The sequence below is a fragment of the Nicotiana tabacum genome, chromosome 23 (genome assembly GCF_000715075.1).
Source record: "Nicotiana tabacum cultivar K326 chromosome 23, ASM71507v2, whole genome shotgun sequence".
NCBI lineage: Eukaryota > Viridiplantae > Streptophyta > Magnoliopsida > Solanales > Solanaceae > Nicotiana > Nicotiana tabacum.
The window spans coordinates 91,312,638-91,336,894 of record NC_134102.1 but is presented as its reverse complement, the minus strand read 5'-3'; the positions used below and the strand labels follow the sequence as shown (position 1 = coordinate 91,336,894).

Sequence of the window (24,257 nt, the reverse complement as noted above, 5' to 3'; positions counted from 1 at the left end):
GCGATTATAGAGATGCGCATCTAGAAGATGAAACTGATATTGGCATTGAAATTGGGAAAGGTTAGATAAATTTTTTGAATTTGTTATCATTGAAATTTATATTCAATAGCGTAATACATATAAACTTTTTTGTGATTACAAATGTGTGTAGAATCTTTTGATGGGGTGCAAGTTCAAGATGGAATGGAATGTCAAGACCAGGAAAATCCAAAAGAGACAAGTGTAACAGAAATAATTTGTAAATCTGGAGTGCAATCTCAGAATTTAGAAAATCCATTGGGAACAAGTATAAGTGAGATTGTATACAAATGTGTTGAAGAAATATATGATCTATCTACACCTCTCTCACTTAAAGAGAAATTTGGAAATCAAAATGATGCCAATCAAGGTTAGGTGGAATTTTCATGATATGTTGAATGTTAGTTTTAGTAAACTATTAGTAACAAGTATTAATTGTAAATGTTACAGAATCTTTTGAAGCTACAAGGAAAGAAGATGGAGTGGACTATCAAGATGATGAAATTTCAAAAGAGAGAAGTGGAGGACAATCTCAAGACATAGAAAATACCCAAGGAACAAGCATAAGTGAGATTGTTTGCAAATGTATAGAAGGAACATATGATATCTCTACACCTCTCTCTCTTACAGACAATATTAGAAGCCAAACAAATGCTAGTCAAGATAATGATTTAACTGGCATGATCCTGACAGTTGCAAAAGGTTAGATGGAGTTTTATTCATCTTATACATGTTTGTTTTAATCAAAGATTAGTAACAAGTACTAATTGTGTTAACTCTTGTAAATATTTTGCAGAATCTTGTGAACTTGTAATCGAAGAACATGGAGAACAGTTGCAAGATAAAGAAAATGCAATCAATATGTCAGCTCCATTGTCTGTTAAAGAAATACAAGAAGGCAGCATGGCCAACACAAGTATTGATTGTGTCCTTAATATTGTATTCATAATTCAAATTGTCAGGACATTTCAAAAATTATGTCCTTAGTTTTTGTCTCTTCATTTGACAATTTGTCATAGAATTGACGACTTGCAGCAAACTAATGTATATGTAGTGTTGCTTGCAGAGCAAAACAAAAATGAAGCCGTTAACCAATATACTAGGAAAAGGAAGAGAGATAGTATTGGGTTTGATGGTCCATCATTTGCTATTCTTACTCCTACTCCTCCGACTACACAAGATGGAGTGGACTATCAAGATGATAAAATTTCAAAAGAGAGAAGTGGAGGATAATCTCAAGACATAGAAAATACCCAAGGAACAAGCATAAGTGAGATTGTTTGCAAATGTATAGAAGGAACGTATGATATCTATACACCTCTCTCTCTTACAGACAATATTGGAAGCCAAAAAAATACTGGTCAAGATAATGATTTAACTGGCATGATCTTGATAGTTGCAAAAGGTTAGACGAATTTTTTTTTCATCTTATACATGTTTGTTTTAATCAAAGATTAGTAACAAGTACTAATTGTGTTAGCTCCTGTAAATATTTTGCAGAATCTTGTGAACTTGCAATCGAAGAACATGGAGAACAATTGCAAGATAAAGAAAATGCAAGCAATATGTCAGCACCATTGTCTGTTAAAGAAATACAAGAAGGCAGCGTGGCCAACACAGGTATTGATTGTGTCCTTAATATTATATTCATAATTCAAATTGTCAGGACATTTCAAAAATTATGTCCTTAGTTTTTATCTCTTCATTTGACAATTCATAGAATTGACGACTTGCAGCAAACTAATGTATATGTAGTATTGCTTGCAGAGCAAAATAAAAATGAAGCCGTTAACCAATATACTAGGAAAAGAAAAAGAGATAGTATTGATTTTGATGGTCCATTATTTGCTATTCTTACTCCTACTCCTTCGACTACACAAATGAGCATTGATGAGGGTTTGTCTATGGAGGTTGAAGGAAATGTTGAAGAAGAGCTTGGTCGAGGGAAAAGGAATAAGAAGCTTAGTTGGAAATTGAAATCTCCTTTTAAACAGAAAAGAAAAAGAGGAACATCGATGGCGCACAATGAAACTACTCCCAAGTATACAGGCTGGATAAAATCAAAATATACTCGTACATGTATTTTTCATTATGCCAAAGATGATGAAAACTTATTGAAGAAATTCATTGGGTGGTTGGGCAAGGAGAAAAGGAAAAGTCGCAAAAAAGTGTAAATCCCTAAATGTATTCATTATTTCTTAATTGCTTACATTTGTGTCTTGAACTTGTAATTTTAAATTCAGAACTAAGTGTATTGAGCTTCCAACTCTAACTTCATGACTAAATGTCCTAAATTTTTGAGCTTGTAACTCTAAGTTAAGGATTAAGTGTCCTTAACTTTTGAGATTGTAAGTCTAAGTTCAGGACTAAGTGTCCTTAACTTTTTAACTTGTAACTGTAAGTTAAGGACTACCTGTCCTTAATTTTTGAATTTGCAACTCTAACTTCAGGACCAAGTGTCCTTAATTTTTGAACTTCCACTCTAAGTTCAGGACCAATTGTCCTTAACTTATGAGCTTGTTACTCTAAGTTCAGGACTTTAATTTATGAGCTTGTAAGTCTAAGTTCAGGACCAAGTGTCCTTAACTTTTGAACTTGTAACTGTAAGTTAAGGACTACCTGTCCTTAATTTTTGAATTTGCAACTCTAACTTCAGGACCAAGTGTCCTTAATTTTTGCACTTCCACTCTAAGTTCAGGACCAATTGTCCTTAACTTATGAGCTTGTTACTCTAAGTTCAGGACTTTAATTTATGAGCTTGTAAGTCTAAGTTCAGGACCAAGTGTCCTTAACTTTTGAACTTGTAACTGTAAGTTAAGGACTACCTGTCCTTAATTTTTAAATTTGCAACTCTAACTTCAGGACCAAGTGTCCTTAATTTTTGCACTTTTACTCTAAGTTCAGGACCAATTGTCCTTAACTTATGAGCTTGTTACTCTAAGTTCAGGACTTTAATTTATGAGCTTGTAAGTCTAAGTTCAGGACCAAGTGTCCTTAACTTTTGAACTTGTAACTGTAAGTTAAGGACTACCTGTCCTTAAATTTTGAATTTGCAACTCTAACTTCAGGACCAAGTGTCCTAAACTTATGACCTTGTTATTGTAAGTTCAGGACCAAGTGTCCTTAATTAGGAATTAAGGACTAACTTATAAACTTTCTAACTTTGATATTTTCAAAATTTTCAGGGGACAAACTGATATATATGCTGAGGATAATGGTGTGAGAAAGAATCCATATAAATTGTACCATCAAGAAATCAGTAGCAAAATGTTCTTCCTTGAGCTTGCAGATAGTAGCTTTGTACTTGATGATAAGGTTTGATAATTCACAAGGCATTTGTTTTCTTTCTTCTTAATTTATTATTTTTAATTATTTATGACTGATGGATTTTTTTTCTTTTTTGCCTTTTTATGAAGCATATTGACATTGCCCTGTATTATTTGAGAAAGAAGGAATGCTACCACCCTTGCGCCCATCCTTTTCGTTGCACAACTACAGATATACTTTTTGATAACTATATGCTAATTGTGTATAATGATTTCAATGAAGATGCTTCAGATTTGTTTTGGTGTGATGATAATCAGTTGGTTCTTACACCATATGTGTGGGGTGACAATCGTAGATGTTGAATTGCTTGGACAGAGGTTGATAAAATCTTTTTTCCATGTCGGCTTCCTTCAGAAGATAATGATACTTTGACACATTTTCTTTTGGGGGTATTGGACTTGAATGAGAGAAGGATTGATGTGTACGATTCCATATATAGTGAGCCATATGAGCAAGGAATGAAACACATTGAAATGTATGCACACATGATCCCCTACTTGCTAAAGTTCTCACAGTTTGAGAAAAATCACAAGTCTTTTGGAAATGCATTCAACAAATTTGATATTCAGTGGCAAAGATCACCACACCAAACTGGATCGTACGTGTTGTCATTTGCTATATAATTTATATGTACTTTAGATTTATTTTATTAAAGATATTGTTTAATTGACTCCATATCTTACATTTTTCTTAGGACTGATTGTGGTGCATTCCTAATCAAATATGTGGAGTTGTTGATGATGGGAAAGGATGTGGAGAAATTCCAACCTGAGGACATATCAAACTTCAGAAAAGAACTTGCAGCAAATCTTTGGGCACATGGAGAGTGAAAAAAAAATTCTGGTTATGATACACCACTAGAAAATGTCGGCGACAACTATGATAGTGAAAATAAAACTTCTTGCCCAAAGGAGCTGTAGTGTAGTTGTAAAGAAAGTCAGCTGTAGTGGAATTGGTATAAAATTGCTGTAAAGAATCCATATGAATTCTGAAAAATCCTGTAAATTGTCACAAGGCACTTTATTTTATTTGCATAGCATAATTTTTTTGTCACAACTATGCTAAATTACAGTTTCAGCAGTAATATAAAGGCACCGTGTTATTAATTTCTTTCTTTCATTTAACTATTGATTTGTCCATTTTTTCACAGTTTTAAAGGGCCAATCTTTGATTAAATTGTCTTGAAGTTTTTAGAAATTCAAAGCAACACACATTGATTGTTGTAGAACTTCAGAATCTGTTAACTACATCCTTATTTGTTGAAGGATGAAAATAATATTCAAGACATATTTTTTTAAATGTGCTAAACTTCTGGAATATAGACAATAAACTGAGATTTCCAGAAGTAAGGACATTTTAAAAATTTATGTCCTATATATTAGATTCATACTTCAAATGTTCAGGACGTTTCAAAAAAATATGTCCTGAAGTCTACTTGTACCAATCTCATTTTAAAAATAAGATGTAGCAAGCTGCAGATGTCAAGTTTTATAACTACTGATTTGTCCATTTTAAATTGCCAGTCTTTTATTAAATCTGTAGAGATATAGCAAAAGATACATTGATTGTTGTAGAACTTCAGGACATTATGTTCATAAGTGTCCTGATTTGTTGAATGATGAAAATAATATTCAGGACATATTTTTCTGAAATGTCCTGAACTTCTGAAAATCTAGATAATAATCTGAGATTTCCAGAAGTTAAGGACATTTTAGAAATTTATGTCCTTAATATTAGATTCATACTTGAAATTTTCAGGACTTTTAAAAGATTATGTCCTTAAAATTTTCTTGTACCGATCTGATTTTAAAACTAAAGATATAGCAAGTTGCAGGCGTCAAATTATATAAAGAAAAGAATTTTCTTGTTTACTTACCGAAAAAATAAAATTCCATAAACAATAATTGGTCCGACAAAGGTAAATTGAACTCCCAGAAAAAGAAAAAGAAACAAAGAGCACGTAAGCGCAAAGAAACTTTGAAAATTCAGGACATCTTTTATATAACCATCTGCTAATGTTTACTTGCTCAAATAAAAACAATCTAAATGAATCCAATTTATAGCAAAAACTTAAAAGAGTAGATAAACATAAGTGGATATATCTATTATTCTCTATGCTTCCTTGAAAATGGATGGACTGCCGGAGAATATATACAAGATATTCTATTATGACCAATTCTTCCGCAACGACCACATTTAAATGTTACTTTTGATGATTCGGTAGCTGGAATATGCCTTTTCTTCTACCTTCTACCTGGCGGGACTTTGAAATCTGAAGGTTTAATAATTTGTGACTTAACACTCTTTGGTATAATTCAAGAATCCGTATGTCCTACACGATGTATTTGTCTTTCATATGTTTTCAGCCAAGATTCCTTTAAGTACCAGTCCGAGCAGAAATTGGACTTCTTGATGTTTCTCTTCTCGATAGTTGCAATTGCATGTATACATGGTAATTCATCAAATTGAAACTGAAAACAATCACATGTTCTTTTGTTTAAGTCCACCAAGAAAGTAATTCCTTCTTCCTCAACTCTAGAATGCCATGAATTAACAGGGAAGACCTTCAAAGTTGAAAAACTATAAGTTAGTACATTATGTTAAATTATCATTAAAATAATAAGCTAAAGTAATAACATAATATTTACATTTAAAGTAAAAGCTAAATCTATCTTTTTCTTCAATTCCTCTTCTACCCAACAAGAAACGTCATAAAAAGTTCCTTCTGCTTCATTTCTTCTTTCATAAAACCAACGTTGTAGCTTCACTTGGATGAAATCCATCATTCTTAATATAGGCAACTCCCTTGATTCTAATAGTACAGAATTCATTGACTCAACTATGTTTGTTGTGAGCATGTCATATCTTCGCCGTGGACTACAAGAACATGCCCACCTTTCCGATGGTTCTTCCATCAAGTAGTCAAAAGTCTTCTTATCAACCTTTGCTATATCTGACATGTATAGATCAAATTATTTGCGCCTGTATACTCTTGCAGCACTTTGAAAAAGTTTTATGACCTCACTTTTCACTTTCCTTCGCTTTAGGTTCTGCTCCAAATGATAGATACAAATCCCATGGTGGCTTTCAGGATATACCTTTTCAATGCAATGTGTAATAGATTGATGCCTGTCCGATAAAAAAATTAAATTGTCACGGCTCCCAATTGCATTGCGAAGCTCACTAAAGTACCACTCATAGGAATTGTTATTTTTAGATTCTGCAATTCCAAAGGCTAGTAGGAATATTTGGTTATTTGCATCCTTTGAAACTGAAATCATTAAAACACCACGATATTTTGACTTCAAAAAGGTTGCATCAATAGCAATCACTAGTCTACAATGATTCCAACCAGCTATTGATGATCCATATGCATAAAACATATAAAGAAACCTGAAAATACAGTTTAACAGATCAAAGTTAAGGACATCTTGTCCTTAATATTTTCACTACACACATCAAAGTTAAGGACAACTTGTCCTTAACTTTTACAATGCACACATTAAAGTTAAGGACATCATATCCTTAACATTTTCACTACACACATCAAAGTTAAGGACACAATGTCCTTAACATTTTCAGTGCACACATCAAAGTTAAGGACAACTTGTCCTTAACTTTTAGAATGCACACATCAAAGTTAAGGAAACCATGTCCTTAACTTTTACAATGCACACATCAAAGTTAAGGACACCATGTCCTTATTATTTTCACTGAACATATCAAAGTTAAGGACACCATGTCCTTAATATTTTCACTGCACACATCAAAGTTAAGGATACCATGTCCTTAACTTTTTCACTGCACACATCAAAGTTAAGAACACAATGTCCTTAACTTTTTTACTGCACACATCAAAATTAAGGACACCATGTCCTTAACTTTTACAATTCACACATCAAAGTTAAGGACACCATGTCCTTAAGTTTTTCACTACACACATCCAAATTAAGGACACCATGTCCTTAACATTTTCACTGCACACATCAAAATTAATGACAACTTGTCCTTAACCTTAACAATGCACACATCAAAGTTAAGGACACCATGTCTTTAACTTTTACAATGCACACATCCATGTTAAGGACATCTTGTCCTTAACTTTTACAATGCACATATCAAAGTTAAGGACACCATGTCCTTAACTTTTACAATGCACACATCAAAGTTAAGGACATCATGTCCTTAACTTTTTCACTGCACACTCAAAGTTAAGGGAACTATGTCCTTAACTTTTACAATGCACACATCAAAGTTAAGGACACCATGTCCTTAACTTTTTAACTGCACACATCCAAGTTAAGGACACCATGTCCTTAATATTTTCACTGCACACATCAAAGTTAAGGACAACTTGTCCTTAACATTTTCACTGCACACATCAAAGTTAAGGACACCATGTCCTTAACATTTTCACTGCACACATCAAAGTTAAGGACACCATGTCCTTAACTTTTTCACTGCACACATCCAAGTTAAGGACACCATGTCCTTAGCTTTTTCACAGCACACATCAAAGTTAAGGACACTATGTCCTAAAGTTTATAAAACAGACTAATAAACTCTTTTTGATTGTTTACCTGTTGTTGTCGTCTATCTTTATGTTAGTGTATGTTCCCGAATTTTTACTTTTCATCATATACAAGTATGAAGACAATAATTCATAATTCTCTTCAGGAGTTCCTTTTATTAAAGCTGATGCACGTTGAATAGCACGCCACGCCTTGTGATAACCAATGTCTAGTCCAATGCAATTTTTGTATTTCTGCCATGACAAAGGCTGGTGTAACTTCAAACCTTGGGTCTCGAAGATTGTCGATAATGTAACCACTAATCAACTTTGAAGTTGCATGCCTTTGATTAGCTTTCATAGTGTTAGCTGAGCAGTCATGATTTTTCTCAATCTTTACTATCTTGAATAGTGTTGAATCTTTAATTCTGAAAGTACACACAAACCACCCACACCTATCATCATTGTGTTTCAACGAATATCTTGTTGAGCTTGATCTAACAACCTTGAATTCAAAATGTCCTTTAACTGCTATATTGGAAAAACAGTTAATTATACTCTTCTTTTTATCAAATATTGATCCAGCTTTTATTTCATCCAACGAAGCATTTTCTCTTAATATCGTAGTTGGGAATTCTTTTTGTTTCGAATTTGAGCTTCGTCTAGTTAGTTAAGTAAAGGTTTTTTCAGCAACTTCTTCTATTACCGGTGCACTCTCTAAGACTTGAATACCCAAAGCTTGTTCGTTGTCAATCTCTATAATACTTTGTCCTTCCACTTGAATAGAATAAAATGTTTGAAGCACCTCTTCAGTTATTGGTTGAGCTTCAACCACATCTATTTCCATTATCTGTTGGCATTTGTCTTGATTGTCTTGTTGAGTTTCTATATTGACATGTTCAAAGGTGCTTGTAGAACCAAAAACTCTTTCTGAAACATCAATAATGAAATGACAGCCCTTGAAGAGTGAATGACTTTTTAGTAACTCTATACATGTGTGAAGATCTAAATCTTTAGATACAAGCATTCCTTGCTTGTTCCCAGATTGATATCAAACCATATCATTGCTTCAAACTTGTCTCTATCCAATTCAATTACTTCAAAGACCTGGTTAATGAAATCTTCAAATCGAATTGCCTCAGGTACTAGAACAAGCTTTGTTTGATGATCAAGATACTTATAGTCTGCAGTCCATCTACCATTAAAAGCAACTATAATACATATTGTATCCATCCTGCAAGTCAAGAAAATGGAAAATTCAGGACATATTTATACAACAATCGTGAAGTTAAGGACATGATGTCCTAAACTTTATCAATACAAGGTGCAAAACACAGGACACTATGTCCTTAATATTTAGAACAACAGTCATGAAGTTAAGGATATTATGTCCTAAACTTTATCAATACAAGTTGCAAATATAGGACACTATGTCCTTGATATTTACACAGTAGTCACGAAGTTAAGGATATCATGTCCTAAACTTTATTAGTATAGGTTGCAAAAACAGGACACTATGTCCTTAATTTTTATATAGTAGTCATGAAGTTAAGGACATCATGTCCTAAACTTTATCAGTACAAGTTGCAAAAACAGGACACTATGTCCTTAACTTTGATGTGTGCAGTCAAAATGTTAAGGACATGGTGTCCTTAACTTGGATGTGTGCATTGTAAAAGTTAAGGACATGATGTCCTTAACTTTGATGTGTGCATTGTAAAAGTTAAGAACAAGTTGTCCTTAACTTTGATGTGTGTAGTTTAAATTTTAAGGACAAGTTGTCCTTAACTTTGATGTGTGCAGTGTAAATGTTAAGGACAAGTTATCCTTAACTTTGATGTGTGGAGTAAAAATGTTAAGGACATGGTGTCCTTCACTTTGATGTGTGCAGTGAAAATGTTAAGGACATGGTGTCCTTCACTTTGATGTGTGCAGTGAAAATGTTAAGGACATGGTGTCCTTAATATTTAGAACAATAGTCATGAAGTTAAGGACATCGTGTCCTTAACTTTATTAATACAATTTGTAAATACATGACACTATGTCCTTAATATTTAGAACAACAGTCATGAAGTTAAGGACATCATGTCCTTAACTTTATTAATACAAGTTGCAAAATACAAGACACTTTGACCTTAATATTTTTTAGAATAACAGTCATGTTAAGGACACCAAATCCTTAACATCATGTCCTCAATATTTACAGAACAATCACAGAGTTAAGGACGCTATGTCCTTAACGTTATCAATACAGAAAAGAAAAAAAAATCAAATTCCTAGCATCTTATTCTTCAGTAACGAAATAAAAATCCACACAAACACACAAAAGCATATAGAGATATCTGAAACTTTAGAACTTACTGTAATTTTATGGTGAATTTTGGACGAGAAAGTTGAATTCTGAACTTAGACAAAAAGTTTAAAATCGGAAAAAAAGCTTCTGCAATTTTGGACGATCACAACAATTCTCTGCACGTAAGTTTGCACGTAAGTTTGAGCTGCTGCTGATCGTAAATAAGGAGCGTATGTATCAGCGAAATCCTATATCACAGAAGGGTATTTTCGTCCGGGCGGGTAAAAATTTATTAAAGCAGTGGCTAAAGACTAAATACATTTAAAACAATGGCTTAAAAGTAAATATATGTGTTATTACTGGCTATCTGTGCACATCATGTTGGTTGCTATCATTAAAAGATTGACCCAAATTAAAAGTGATCTACTAAGGTTTAAAGTTAAATGGGTCTATAAGACATCTCCTAATGTATGAGGTCTAATTTATAGATACCCGAATGTAATTTTTAATTTAATGATGAGCTAAATTAGAATTACGTAAACTGTGTACATCTATAAATATGGTTATGGTCCCCAAATCAGACGCCAAGGTTCTTTTCTAATATCCCATTGGTCGAAAAGGGAGAGCAGTCTTCTGTGCAATTCTTACGTCTTGATTTGGAAGATCACTGACCGCAAGACGAACAGTTTCATTCGTTCTTATGGATTCAGATACGCTTCCGCATCTAATTTTAATTCTCGATGATTTGACATGATAGTTCTTGGGCATCTTTAAAATAACTTAATTCTAACAATTGGTATCAAAGCGTTTCATGTTAAATTATTGAGATCTTTTAAAAGTGTAATTGAAATTTTGACGGTTATAGAAAAAGGTTGTTACAACCTCAAAGCGGCGTCGGTTCGGTTTGGAGGTTGTCCTCCCTTACTGTTGCCACCAAAAGTAAAGTTTGAGATTTCATCTACTATTGCTCTTTTAAGGATTAAAACAAGAAAAAGAAAACAGATTGTTGATTAAATTTTGTTGACGTCGCTTTTGCGACAATTTCAGAATCTGGAGGTTTGTCCCCTGTTAAGGTTTCAACAGTTAGAGAAGGATTGGGGTTTTCAATTTCCCTTAATGACATCTATTCATTTGTTATACAAGTATATTAATATTTAGTGCTTGTTTGTATGGTTATAGTTATTTTAGTCGTGTATAGATTCGAACTTCTTAACCTATAAAGTTAGGTTCACTGCTTTCTACTTTGAGCCATCAAAACAATGGATAAAAGTAAAAATTTCTTGAGTTTCAGTCATTGTTGCAACGTGAATTTGGCAAATAGAATTGAAGGTTTGGTCTCCTTGCAGTAAGACAATTCGAAATCTTTTTCAATCACTGTTTTCATGTGAATTATTCTTAATTTTCTTATGAAAACATCATTAAAGAAAGAAGCTAAAGAAAAGGATTTTAGGCATAAACTTTGTGCGGATTACGGTATGCTATTTTGCCGCATGAAGTTGCTGCCAAACTTTGTGCGAATTACGGTGTCTTTGGTTTAGACTGCCGCCTTTGCGGCATATGTTTGCTGCCAGAAAGACTTTGGTGCATAAATATCTTTTTGTGAATCGATATATGTATTCATTTGGTGTATTATGTAAATACTGGCAGTGTATTATGCTTGAGGAACATAAATTGAGGCCCACCATTTATTTGTTATAGCTTGAAAATTTATATGTTTTGATTTGAAGAATTTAAATTTGAATATTGGTATAGTTGTATATATTTTGAGATAAATAAAGTCGAAACTTGATGTTGTCAAAGTGACCTCTCTTGTAGAGATTTATTTGTTTTGAAATATAAAAGGTACATGTAACCTATTAAATATTGATCGGCCCAAAGGAATGTCAATGTTTAACAGAATTACATGTGCATCTTGTGGTAATAAATGCGTGATAATTATTTGGTTTTACGTGTGAATAATAAATTGGCCCAAAGGAAGATTTATTATTTGACATGTTCTTTATTATCAACGTTTGATTACTACACCAAGATACCACTTACAGATTAATATTTTATCCAAAGATGAGATATTAATAGAGTATCTGGTACCTTGAAATGGGGTTTACCTTTATTCAAATTTATTTTTTATTTTGATTTTAAGTATTGCCTTACTTCGTACCATTGTGGGACTAGCCAGGTAGGGTTTTTGTCTAAGATAGCTAGTGTCAATGTTGTGTCTTACTATTTCGCTTTTCAGTGCAGGTCCTATTTACTAGCTATCGCTTTTGTTTTGCATCTTTCTTCTGGATTTTATGGTATTCCTATTTTTCCTATGATTGCTGTGGTGATACTAATATTCTCTCCTTTTGTCCTTTTGTCTTTTTGTTTTCTTGAGCCGAGGGTCTTTCGGAAACAACCTCTCTACTCCTTCGGGGTAGGGGTAAGGTCTGCGTACATAATACCCTCCCCAGACCCTATTAGTGGGATTTTACTGGGTTGTTGTTGTTGTTGTTTGATTTTAAGTATTATGTGAGCTTATTTCATTGTTTGTTGTTCTCTGATTTAGCTAAAATTACTCATGCAAATATTACTGCTAATATTAATTCAATTCCTATGTTGAATGGCACTAACTTCAAGTCATGGCAAGAGAATCTCAGCATTGTTCTCGGAGTCATGGATCTCAACTTTGCGTTAAGGGTTGATTCTCCACCACCTCTTACAGATAAGAGTACCTCTAATGAAAAGAGGGAGATGGAAAGGTGGGAGAGATCAGATCGCATGTGAAGAAAACCATTCCAGAAATATTCAGGGGTACCATGTCCGATAAAGTTAAGACGGCTAAAGAATTTATGGTTGAAATTGAAAAGGTATTTGTCTAGAGTGAAAAGGCTGAGATTGGTACACTCTTGACAAGTCTGACTTCAATAAGGTATCGAGGCAAAAGTAACATCAGGGAGTACATTATGCAAATGTCTCATCTTTTTTCTAAGTTGAAAGCACTTAAGTTGGACCTCTCTGAGGACTTGCTAGTGCATTTGATTTTGATATCCCTTCCATCACAGTTTAGCCAGTTTGAAATGGGCTATAATTATCAGAAAAAGACTTGGTCTCTAAATGAGCTCATCTCACACTATGTTCAGGAAGAGGATAGACTGAAGCAGAAAAAGATAGAAAGTGCTCACTTAACCGCTGTGCCTAAGGATAAAAGGAAGGACAAGAAGAGAAAGAATAAGGAAGCTGTAGATACAGCAACACAAAAGGAACAACATCAGAAACCAACTACAGATAGTTGTTTCTTTTGTAAAGCTGAAGGTCATAAAAAGAAGGATTGTACCAACTATCACACATGGCATGCAAAGAAAGGCACACCTCTTAATTTTATTTGTTCTAAGGTTAATTTGACTTCGGTACCAAGACACAGATGGTGGATAGATTCTAATATAACAATTCACATCATTGTGTCTATATAGGGTTGCCTAAACTATCAAAAGCCTGATGATGGTGAAAGATACATCTACGATGGTAAAAGATACATCTACGATGGTGACAGCAAGTTGATGGAATTCGAATCAATTGAAACTTTTAGATTATTGTTAAGAGCCAATTTTATTTGAATTTGAACGAGACTTATTATGCACCATTTCTTTGATGAGATTTGATTTTTATTTATGTATTAGACAATTTTGATTATTTTTATTTATTTTAAAAAAATTTAATCTCTTTCATAATTCAAAATTAGTTGGTCCCGGATCTTTATCAGGTTACAATAATCTATACTTGATATAATTGGTTCGTCCAATGAACCTTGCATGTTAACATAACTGGTAATAAGGGTAAATTAACCATCCAGTTGTCAACTTCTTTATGGTACTAGAGATTAGGTCATATCTCTAAAGGAGAATTAAGAGACTTTTGTCCAATTATTTTCTGTCCCCTCAATTTTTCAAAATTTTTATCTGAATACTAAGGCTACATTTTCCAACAATATGAGATTCTTTGAGGATGTTGAGTTTGCAGGGGGAGAGAAGAGTTAAGGACTTTGTCTTTGAAGAGGAACATAATCATATTCCTCTAATTGCTATTATCAATACTAAGGAACAAGTTTCTATACATGACATTATCCACGAAGTAAATTCAGATCAAAGACAATATTATTCAACCCGTCCTTCAAAAAGTAGTTCCCAAAGAACAAACTCTACAATCTCAAGAATAGATTTCAATAAAGAAAATCATCTATGGACTTAAGAAAGAGTCTCATTTGGTTTCGAGATAAATTTTGTTAATTAATTTGTATACCACATGTTTAGTAGGAGTAAGTATATTTTTTATTGTCTGATGTATGATCAACTTTGTATGCATCTGTGTATCTCATTTAATTTAGGGATGTTGGGTAGATGTTTAAATAATTTATAAACTTATCTTTTGAAAATAGTTTAAAGGTTCAAAAGGTAATTACAAAGAACAAATATTTTATGCTCACATAAAGAAAGTCGAAAAAGTTAAAGATATTCAGGTATCGACTTCACTAGATACTGATATAATATGACATACTTGGTTGATGAGCTATATAAGGAAGAGTGTTAAATGAACACTTATAGCTCTTTTCACTATGTCAGTTAATTTATAACATATTATGTAGCATCTGATTATGGAATATGACTGCAAAATTTTGTCACTGATTGCGAATCTATGGATAATGTTGAAAGGACACTTAAGTTATTTTGTGACAATAAGCCAGCAGTTTTGTATTCCAATAACAACAGGAGTTCGGTAAAGTCAAAAGCACATTGACATAAAGTAGGTATCTATAGAGCATATTGGTAGAAACTCTATGGTTGTGGATCCACTTACTAAGGAACTACCACCCAAAGTTTTTATGAGTATATTGCTCATATGAGTGTCATGTCATTTAAGGATATTCAGTTTCAGTGGGAGTTTGTAACCTCTTAAATGTTCTTTATGGACACAATTCAGTTTCAGTTTAAGGTTTCTAGTAATGATTCCTGTTTAAGGATATTTAAGGTTATTTTTGCAGAAATAAAGTATTCAGGTTATTTTTCACTCTGACTTATTTTTTCAGTTAGACCAGTTGAAAATAGGCATGCTTGGACCACATTGCATGTAATTTTCATGCTACACATCCATACTTGATCTATGTCATTTGGTTATGTTGGTATTCGTGATCATGGAAGGTTTAGTTACAACAAATGTAACGAAAGCCGCCTTGGTCCAATATTGGCATAATTGATTGACGAGATTGTTCGGAGGTACTTTGGTTTATGATAGCAAATATTTTGAGCTCATAAGGTGACATACAATTATAGAGTTATATATGTAGTCCAAGTGGGAGATTATTAGAACTTTTTATGGACTTGCACATATATGGTATTAAGAATAATTGTATGTTGGTTGCTATCATTAAAAGGTTGACCCAAATTAAAAGTGATCTACTAAGGTTTAAAGTTAAATGGGTCTATAAGACACCTCATAATATATGTGGTCTAATGTGTAGATACCCGGATGTAATTTCTAATTTAATGATGGGCTAAATTAGAATTACGTAAATTGTGCACATCTATAAATAGGGTTATGGTCCCCAAATCAAATGCCGGGGGTTCTTTTCTAATATCCCATTGGTGGAAAAGGGAGAGTCGTCTTCTGTGCAATTCTTACGTCTTGATTTGGAAGACCATTGACTGCAAGACGAGCAGTTTCATTTGTTCTTATGGATTCAGATACGCTTTCGCATCTACTTTTAATTCTTTATGATTTGACAGATAGTTCTTGGGTAAAAGATGAAGGATTTCATCTTTAAAGTAATTTGATTCTAACATTATACACTCATAGGCAAGAAGCAAAAGGTTGTGATTATCAACCAAAAACAAAAACAAAAAAACAAAAAAAATGAAACTAATATGAAATTTAGCATCCTTTTTTGGTCAGTGAAAGCGTGCGTTTGCATATTGTGATTTAGATAGTATTACAGTGCTAGCTTTAGGAGTGCTTAGTAAGACTATAAGTTTAGATAAGAAAATTAGATTCTGATTTCTGATGATTGAGGATCTTGATAGTATCAAGCCTCCAAATTCACCAAAAATGACGGAATTATTGTTTAATTTGTATCATTATATGTCGAACAGTCAAAATCTTAATATTCGACTTCAAATTACTGCACAACATATATATATGAATCTTTAATATGATTTAGACTTAATTTGCAAAATATTTATTATCTCAACTGTAAGCAAGGTTTCCATGATATATCTACAAAAGACTCATTTCACTATATAGTTTAGGTTTTGTTTTCCGTTCCCTATACGGTTTAGTTGATAATACTTTTTTTAGTTGATAATACTTCACTTCCCGTTACGATAATTAGATTGATCATTTTTTTCTAGGAAAGATGTATGAAACTTGCAGGCAATAAGAAGCAAACTAAATAAAGGGAATTAACCGTTTATTTTTAAAAGAAATCGATTTGGATTTTCGTCAATTACAAGAGAATATACAACTTAAGGAAGAACTGGTAAAAGAAATAAAAAGGAAAAGGGATAAGATGCCATGGCATTCGAGAAAAAAGAGGAGAAAATTAAGAGAAACTGAAATGGCAAAAGCTAGTTGAGTTCAGTCAAGGAAAATCCAAAAGAGCCAAATGCAGTTCACTTGCAAAGTTAAAGAGCCAAAGTATAATTTATCCAAAAAATAATTATTCAAGACTCTTCCTTCATACTTGTATACAATTTAACATTCGAAAAATACTAACTTATGTACAATATTACGGAAAATTCAGCCATATTCGAAGTGACCTCTTTCTTTGCCTTGACTTAAAGAAAAGGCAATTGCCTTAATTAATGACTTAGATTTCAAACCCTTGGCCCTAGTGTGAGATCTCCTTATTTCCCCTCCTACAATACTCCCTAGTAGACGACATAGGCTCCGCGATATTAAATGCCACATATGCTTATCGATTTTCAAAAACCATGTACCTGTGTATCATACCATGCAGTCGTGTGTATTGTTAGGATTTTGTCCTAAATTTTTAATTTATTAGAACTCTCCTTCACGAAGGAAGGGGAAAATACTCCTAAAAGGAATAAATTTTCTTTATATGTATTGTCCTTTTTTTTGATGAAAAGTTTTGTACTTCTATAAATTGACACTTTCTTCTCACAACAAGAACAACTACAACAACTTTCACAATGTACTCTTTACAAGAATCATGTTTAGGGAAGATTATTCTCTCAAAAAATTTATCTTTTATTTTTATATTAGTAATAGATCATATGTAGGTCGATTGACCGAACCATTATAAATTATTATGCTTAGTTTAGTACACTTTTCTTTTGTACTCTGATTTATCATCCATCAAGCTTTGCATTGTTAGCTTTCGCATGCATCATATTAGTTCGATCCCAACAAGTGGTAACAGAGGCAATGGTTGAATGTCACGGCCCGAAATTCTCACCTTCAGGACCGTGATGGCACCTCACTTGCTAGGCAAGCCAACGTTAAAATAATCTGAACATTTTTTAAGCAAATTAAATTAAATAGAAGTCAATTACTGAAATAAAGTGCGAAAGACCATAAATACCGAATTATCAAAATACATCCTCGAATCCGGTGTCACAAGTGCACGAGTTACTAGAATAATACAATTAAAGGTCTAAATAAAATTCAAGCTATTTGAAAGATAAAACACAACTAAGATAAGATAGAAGGGGACTTCAGAACTGCAAATGATGTGCAGTTATACCTCAAGTCTCCTCTGAGTAGCTGAATCCGAGCACGTCTATGGTATGTCGCTGGGACCAACTCCAAAATCTGCACAAGAAGTGCAGAGTGTAGTATGAGTACAACCGACCCAATGTACTCCGTAAGTGTCGAGCCTAACCTCGACGAAGTAGTGACGAGGCTATGACAGGATACGTACATAAATACCCAGTACAAGTATATACAAATACAAAACAACAATAATATAATAAATAAAAATTTATAAATTTGGGAGGGAACATGCGAAGGGGAGTGATATAAAAATTTTAGCAGGAGAAGTGTCACATAGCAGCCAATTAATTCATCAACAATATAATTAGCAACTGATAATATAAAAATGGCACGGCACCACCCTTCGTGCTTTTACTCTTATTCCTCCCATAAACTGATAAATAAATAATAATAATTGGCACGGCATCACCCTTCGTGCTTTAACTCTCTTTTGGCACGGTATCATCTTTCGTACTTTTACACTCTCTGAAATTGACACAGCATCACCCTTCGTGCTTTTACACTCACAAATGGCATGGCAACACCCTTCGTGCTTTTACACTCTTTCTTACCATTAAAATAATAATATAAATTCGGAAGAGTATTTAAAAGCGGGGATATACACTTACCAATCAATTCAATACCAAAATACCGACTTCACCTTCCAAAATATTCAACAATAATTAAATGAATAATAATTTCATGAATAATGATCAAATAATGAATAATAAACTTAAATAGAAATATCTTAATTAAATAGGCAATTATTCTCGATAAGCAAATTTCACCCGCATGCTTTGACTCAACCATAACGCATAAGTACTCGTCACCTCACATATACGTTGTCCCCGCACATTAAATCACGTAGCAAATAGACAAAATAAGTTCTACTCCCTCAAGTCAAGGTTAACCATGACACTTACCTCGCTTTGCAACCAAATTCAAGATTCCAATAAACCTTTGCCTCTCGAATTCGTGTCCGAAATCCACAAATCTGAATATAAGAGTTTTTCGATTACTTCTATTCGGAAGCTACTATAAGCAAATCCGGCGCCGGAATTCGAATGTCCAGCAGCAAACAAGCAAGATAGCAATAAAAATGAATTCGGAACCACGAACTTGAACCTCATGAACAGTCAACAGACCTCAGCTAATCTCCATGTTTTCGAAATCCAAAAATCAGAGAGGAAACTTGAAAATATTTGTGTATTTTCGAATTTGGAATCAAATTGAAACTAAGAAGAATTGAAATCTTTTTTTCTTTTATCTATGAATGAACAAGAACCCCAAAATCATAAACGGAAAATTTTCATATATATAAAAATAAAAAAAACCAATACTGTAGTTCTTTGTCCCTATGTTTATCCGAAAATCCTCCCAATTTTCTGCCCAAAAGTTTCCTTTTTTTTTCTATTGTCCCCCACTCCCTCTCTCTCTGTATTTTTTATTTTTATTTTTTATGTATGAGTGAATCTATATTTCCTCCTAAGTGATTATCTTGGAGAAGAAGCCAGAAAAATCCAAAATATATGGACCCCGAATTGATGGTGAGTAGAGAGTAAAAATTTATTTTGAGAGGAATTGATGCGCACATGTATTGTGAAAAAATTAGAGAATCAGTGCATGTGTCCCCGCACTTCTAAAAGTTCCAGAACAACATCAAAGTGCCGAAACATATTAAATAAATCCGGAATAATTTTAAATTTGGCACACAAGTCATAAATGACATAACGGAGGTATTTCAATTTTTGGATTCTCAATCCGAATCCGATATCAATAAAGTTAACTCCGCGGTCAAACTTTGAAAACCTTTAGCCTTAAGATTTCTAGTTTTCGTTAAATGGCTATAACTTGAGGTAGGGACCTCCGAATTCGATTCCGGGCATACGCTAGAGTCCCAAATCACGATACGGACCTATCGGAACTATCAAAATACTGATCCGGATCCGTTTGCTCAAAATATTGACCGAAGTCAACTCAGTTGAGTTTTAAAGCTCTATTACGTATTTTAATCAATTTTTATATAAAAACTTTTCAGAAAATTATACGAACTGCACACGCAAGTCGAGGAATGATGAATAATAGTTTTCGAGGTCACTGAACACTGAAATGAATGTATAAATTAAATATGACATTCTGGGTCACCACATTCTCCACCTTTAAAATGTTCGTCTTTGAACAGAATTATAAAAGTACATGAGCTGGTGAAAAGGTGTGGATATTTACTCCGCACGTCCGACTCGGACTCCCAGGTAGTTGCCTCAATCGGTTGACCTCTCCATTGCACCCGAACTGAAGGATAACTCTTAGATCTCAAATGTCGGACTTGCCGATCTAGAATAGCTACTGGCTCCTCTTCATAAGTCAAATCTTTGTCCAATTGGACTGAGCTGAAATCTAATACATGGGACGAATCACCATGATATTTCCAGAGCATAGACACATGGAACAACAGATGAACTTTTGATAAACTAGGTGGTAATGCAAGCGTGTAGGCTACTTCGCCCACCCTTTCAAGAATTTCGAAGAGTCCTATATACCTATGGCTCAACTTGCCCTTCTTTCAGAACCTCATTACACCTTTCATAGGTGAAACCCGGAGCAATACTCTTTCTCCAACCATGAATGCAATATCACGAACTTTATGGTCGACATAACTCTTTTGCCTAGACTGAGCTGTGCGAAGTCGATCCTGAATAATTTTGACCTTATCCAAGGCATCCTGTACCAAATCGGTGCCCAACAACCGAGCCTCTCTCGGTTCAAACCAGCCAACTGGCAAACGACATCGCCTCCCGTACAATGCTTCATACGGAGCCATCTGAATGCTCGACTGGTAGCTATTATTATAGGCAAACTCCGCAAGTGGCAATAATTGATCCCAAGAACCTCCAAAGTCTATAACATAAGCGCGAAGCATATCTTCCAATATCTGAATAGTGCGTTCTGACTGTCCGTCTGTCTGTGGATGAAATGTTATACTCAACTCAACTCGCGTGCCTAACTCACACTGTACAACCCTCTAGAAGTGCGAAATGAACTGCGTACCTCGATCAGAAATGATAGACATGGGCACACCGTGAAGGCGGACAATCTCACGAATGTAAATTTCAGCTAACCGCTCTGAAGAATAGGTAACTACCACTGGAATAAAATATGCTGACTTGGTCAACCTGTCCACAATGACCCAAACTGCGTCGAATTTTCTCTGAGTCCGTGGGAGCCCAACAACAAAATCCATAGTGATACGCTCCCACTTTCACTCAGGAACTTCTAACTTCTGAAGCAAATCACCAGGTCCCTGATGCTCGTACTTAACTTGCTAACAATTCAGACTCCGAGCTACATATGCAACTATATCCTTCTTCATTCTCCTCCACCAATAATGTTGCCGCAAATCTTGATACATTTTGGCGGCACCTGGATGAATAGAATACCTGAAACTGTGGGCCTCTTCCAGAATTAATTCACGAAGCCCATCCACATTAAGCAGACAAATATGACCCTGCATTCGCAGAACTCCATCTTCCCCCACCACAACCTATTTGGCATCAACGTGCCGCACTGTGTCCTTAAGGACAAGTAAATGAGGATCATCATGATGTCGCTATCTGATGCGCTCATATTAAGAAGACCGAGCGACTGTGCAAGCTAGAACCCGACTGGGTTCTGAAACATCTAACCTCACGAACTGATTAGCCAAAGTCTGAACATCTGCCGCTAATGGTCTCTCACCAACCAGAATATACGCAAGACTACCCATACTCACAGCCTTTCTACTCAAAGAATCATCCACTACATTGGCCTTTCCGGGGTGATACAAAATAGTGATATCATAGTCCTTCAACAGTTCCAACCATCTTCTATGCCTCAAATTGAGATCCTTTTGTTTGAACAGATATTGTAAGCTACGATGATCAGTAAATACCTCACACGAGACACCGTAAAGGTAATGCCTCCAAATCTTTAGCGCATGAACAATGACTGCCAATTCTAAGTCATGAACAAGATAATTCTTCTCGTGAACTTTCAACTGCCGCGACGCATATGCAATCACCCTGCCATCTTGCATCAATACTGCACCAAGCCCAACACGAGATGCATCACAATACACCGTGTAAGATCCTGAACCTGTGGGTAATACCAACACTGACGCCGTAGTCAAAACAGTCTTGAGCTTCTGAAAGCTCAACTCACACTCGTCTAACCATCCGAATGGAACACCTTTCTGGGTCAGTTTGGTCAATGGGCTTGCTATAGATGAAAACCCCTCCACGAACCGACGATATTAACCTGCCAAACCCAGGAAACTCTGGATCATTGTAACTGAAGTAGGTCTAGGCTAATTCTGAACAACCTCAATCTTCTTAGGATCCACTTTTATGCCTTCTGCCGATACAACATGCCCCAAAAAGGCAACTGAGTCTAACCAAAATTCATATTTTGAAAATTTGGCATATAACTGATTATTCTTCAAAGTCTGAAGCACACTCCAAAGATGCTGCTCATGCTCCTCTCGACTGCTGGAGTAAATCAAGATATCATCAATGAATACAACCACAAAAGAATCCAAATAGGGCTTGAACACCCGATTCATCAAATCCATAAATGTTGTTGGGGTATTTGTCATCCCAAATGACATCACTAGGAATTCGTAATGCCCATACCGAGTCCGAAAAGCTATCTTAGGTACATCAGATGCCCTAATCTTCAACTGATGGTAACCAAACCTCAAGTCGATCTTTGAAAACACCTTGGCATCCTGAAGCTGATCGAATAAGTCATCAATTTTGGCAATGGATACGTGTTCTTGATAGTAGCCTTGTTCAACTGCCGATAATCTATACACATTCGCATTGAACCATCTTTCTTCTTTACAAATGACACTAGTGCACCCCAGGGAGAGACACTAGGCCTAATAAATCCTTGATCAAGCAAGTCTTGTAACTACTCCTTCAATTCTTTCAATTCCGGCGGGGGCATACGGTATGGTGGAATAGAAATGGGCAGAGTGTATGGAGCCAAATCAATACAGAAGTCTATATCTCTGTCGGGTGGCATCCCTGATAAATCTGCAGGAAATACTTATAGAAATTCATGAACAACTAGTACTGAGTCCATAGAAGGAACATCCGCACTGGAATTGCCAATATAAGCCAAATAGGCTAGACATCTTTTTTCGACCATACGTCGAGCCTTCATATAAGAAATAACCCTACTGGTAGAATGATCAGGAGTTCCTTTCCACTTTAATCGAGGTAACCCCGGCTTGGCTAGGGTCACCGTCTTGGCATGACAATCCAATATAGCACGATAAGGTGACAATCAATCTATAACCAAGATGACATCAAAATATACCATATCAAGAAGTAGAAGATCCACACTAGTCTCAAAACTCCCAATAGTAACCACACACGAACGATAGACATGATCTACCATGATAGAATATCTCACCAGAGTGGACACACACAGGAGCACTCAAAGAATCACGAGGCATCACCAGATATGAAGCAAAATAAGAGGACACATAGGAATAAGTATCCTGGATCAAATAGAGCTGAAGCATCTCTATGGCAAACTATAACAATACATGTAATCACGACATCAGATGATTCGGCCTCAGGCCTAGCTGGAAAAGCATAAAATCGGGGCTGGGCCTCACCAATCTAAACAGCGTCCCTAGGACGGCCTGTAACTGGCTGGCCTCCACCTCTAACGGCCTGACCTCCACCTCTAGCTGTCTGACCCATGCCCCTAGCTGGCAGGGCAGGTGGCGGAACAGCTGGTGCTGGAATCATAGCATAAGAACCCTGCTGCTATGAACTGCCCGATGCTCTAGGACAAAATCTACCAATGTGTCTCGGATCACCACAAGTATAACATGTCCTCGACTGTTGTGACTGCTGACCCTGGAATTGGCCCTGTCGACCTGGATAACCACTCTGATGACTCCGGATCAGAGGTGCATTAATAGGAGCTGGTGGTGCATTGTAAGCTAGCTGGTCAAAATGAGACACGTGAGGGCTGTGACCACCTGAAGCACTGTGGGATGCCTGAAGCGCTGAATGAAATGGCCTGGGAGGATAGCCTTTACCAAAATTACCCCTTCCTCCAGACGAGGCACCACTGAACCCACCGAACTGACGAGGCCTCTTATCATACCCCTGCCCTCTATCCTGTGCAAGAACCATCTCGATCCTCCTTGAAACATTAGCAACCGCCTGAAAGAAAATCTCACTTCCGGTCTCCTTGGCCATCTGAAGCCTTATAGGGTGAGTGAGTCCTTCAATGAAGCTCCTCAATCTCTCTCCCTCCGTAGGTAGTAAAAGGAGAGCATGATGGGCTAAATCCACAAAACGGGTCTCGTAC

General features: G+C 35.3%; 1 protein-coding gene across 1 annotated transcript; it reads right to left on the bottom strand.

The window, feature by feature from the left end:
• Nucleotides 1-4,282: 4,282 nt before the first annotated feature.
• On the bottom strand, nt 4,283-6,305 carry LOC142177269 (uncharacterized). The gene is made up of 3 exons (XM_075245741.1): nt 5,994-6,305; nt 5,731-5,909; nt 4,283-4,343 (listed from the first exon to the last, which is right to left on the bottom strand). The coding sequence occupies exons 1-3, from the start codon at nt 6,303-6,305 to the stop codon at nt 4,283-4,285; spliced, it is 552 nt and encodes a 183-aa protein (XP_075101842.1).
• Between the last annotated feature and the right edge of the window lie 17,952 nt (nt 6,306-24,257).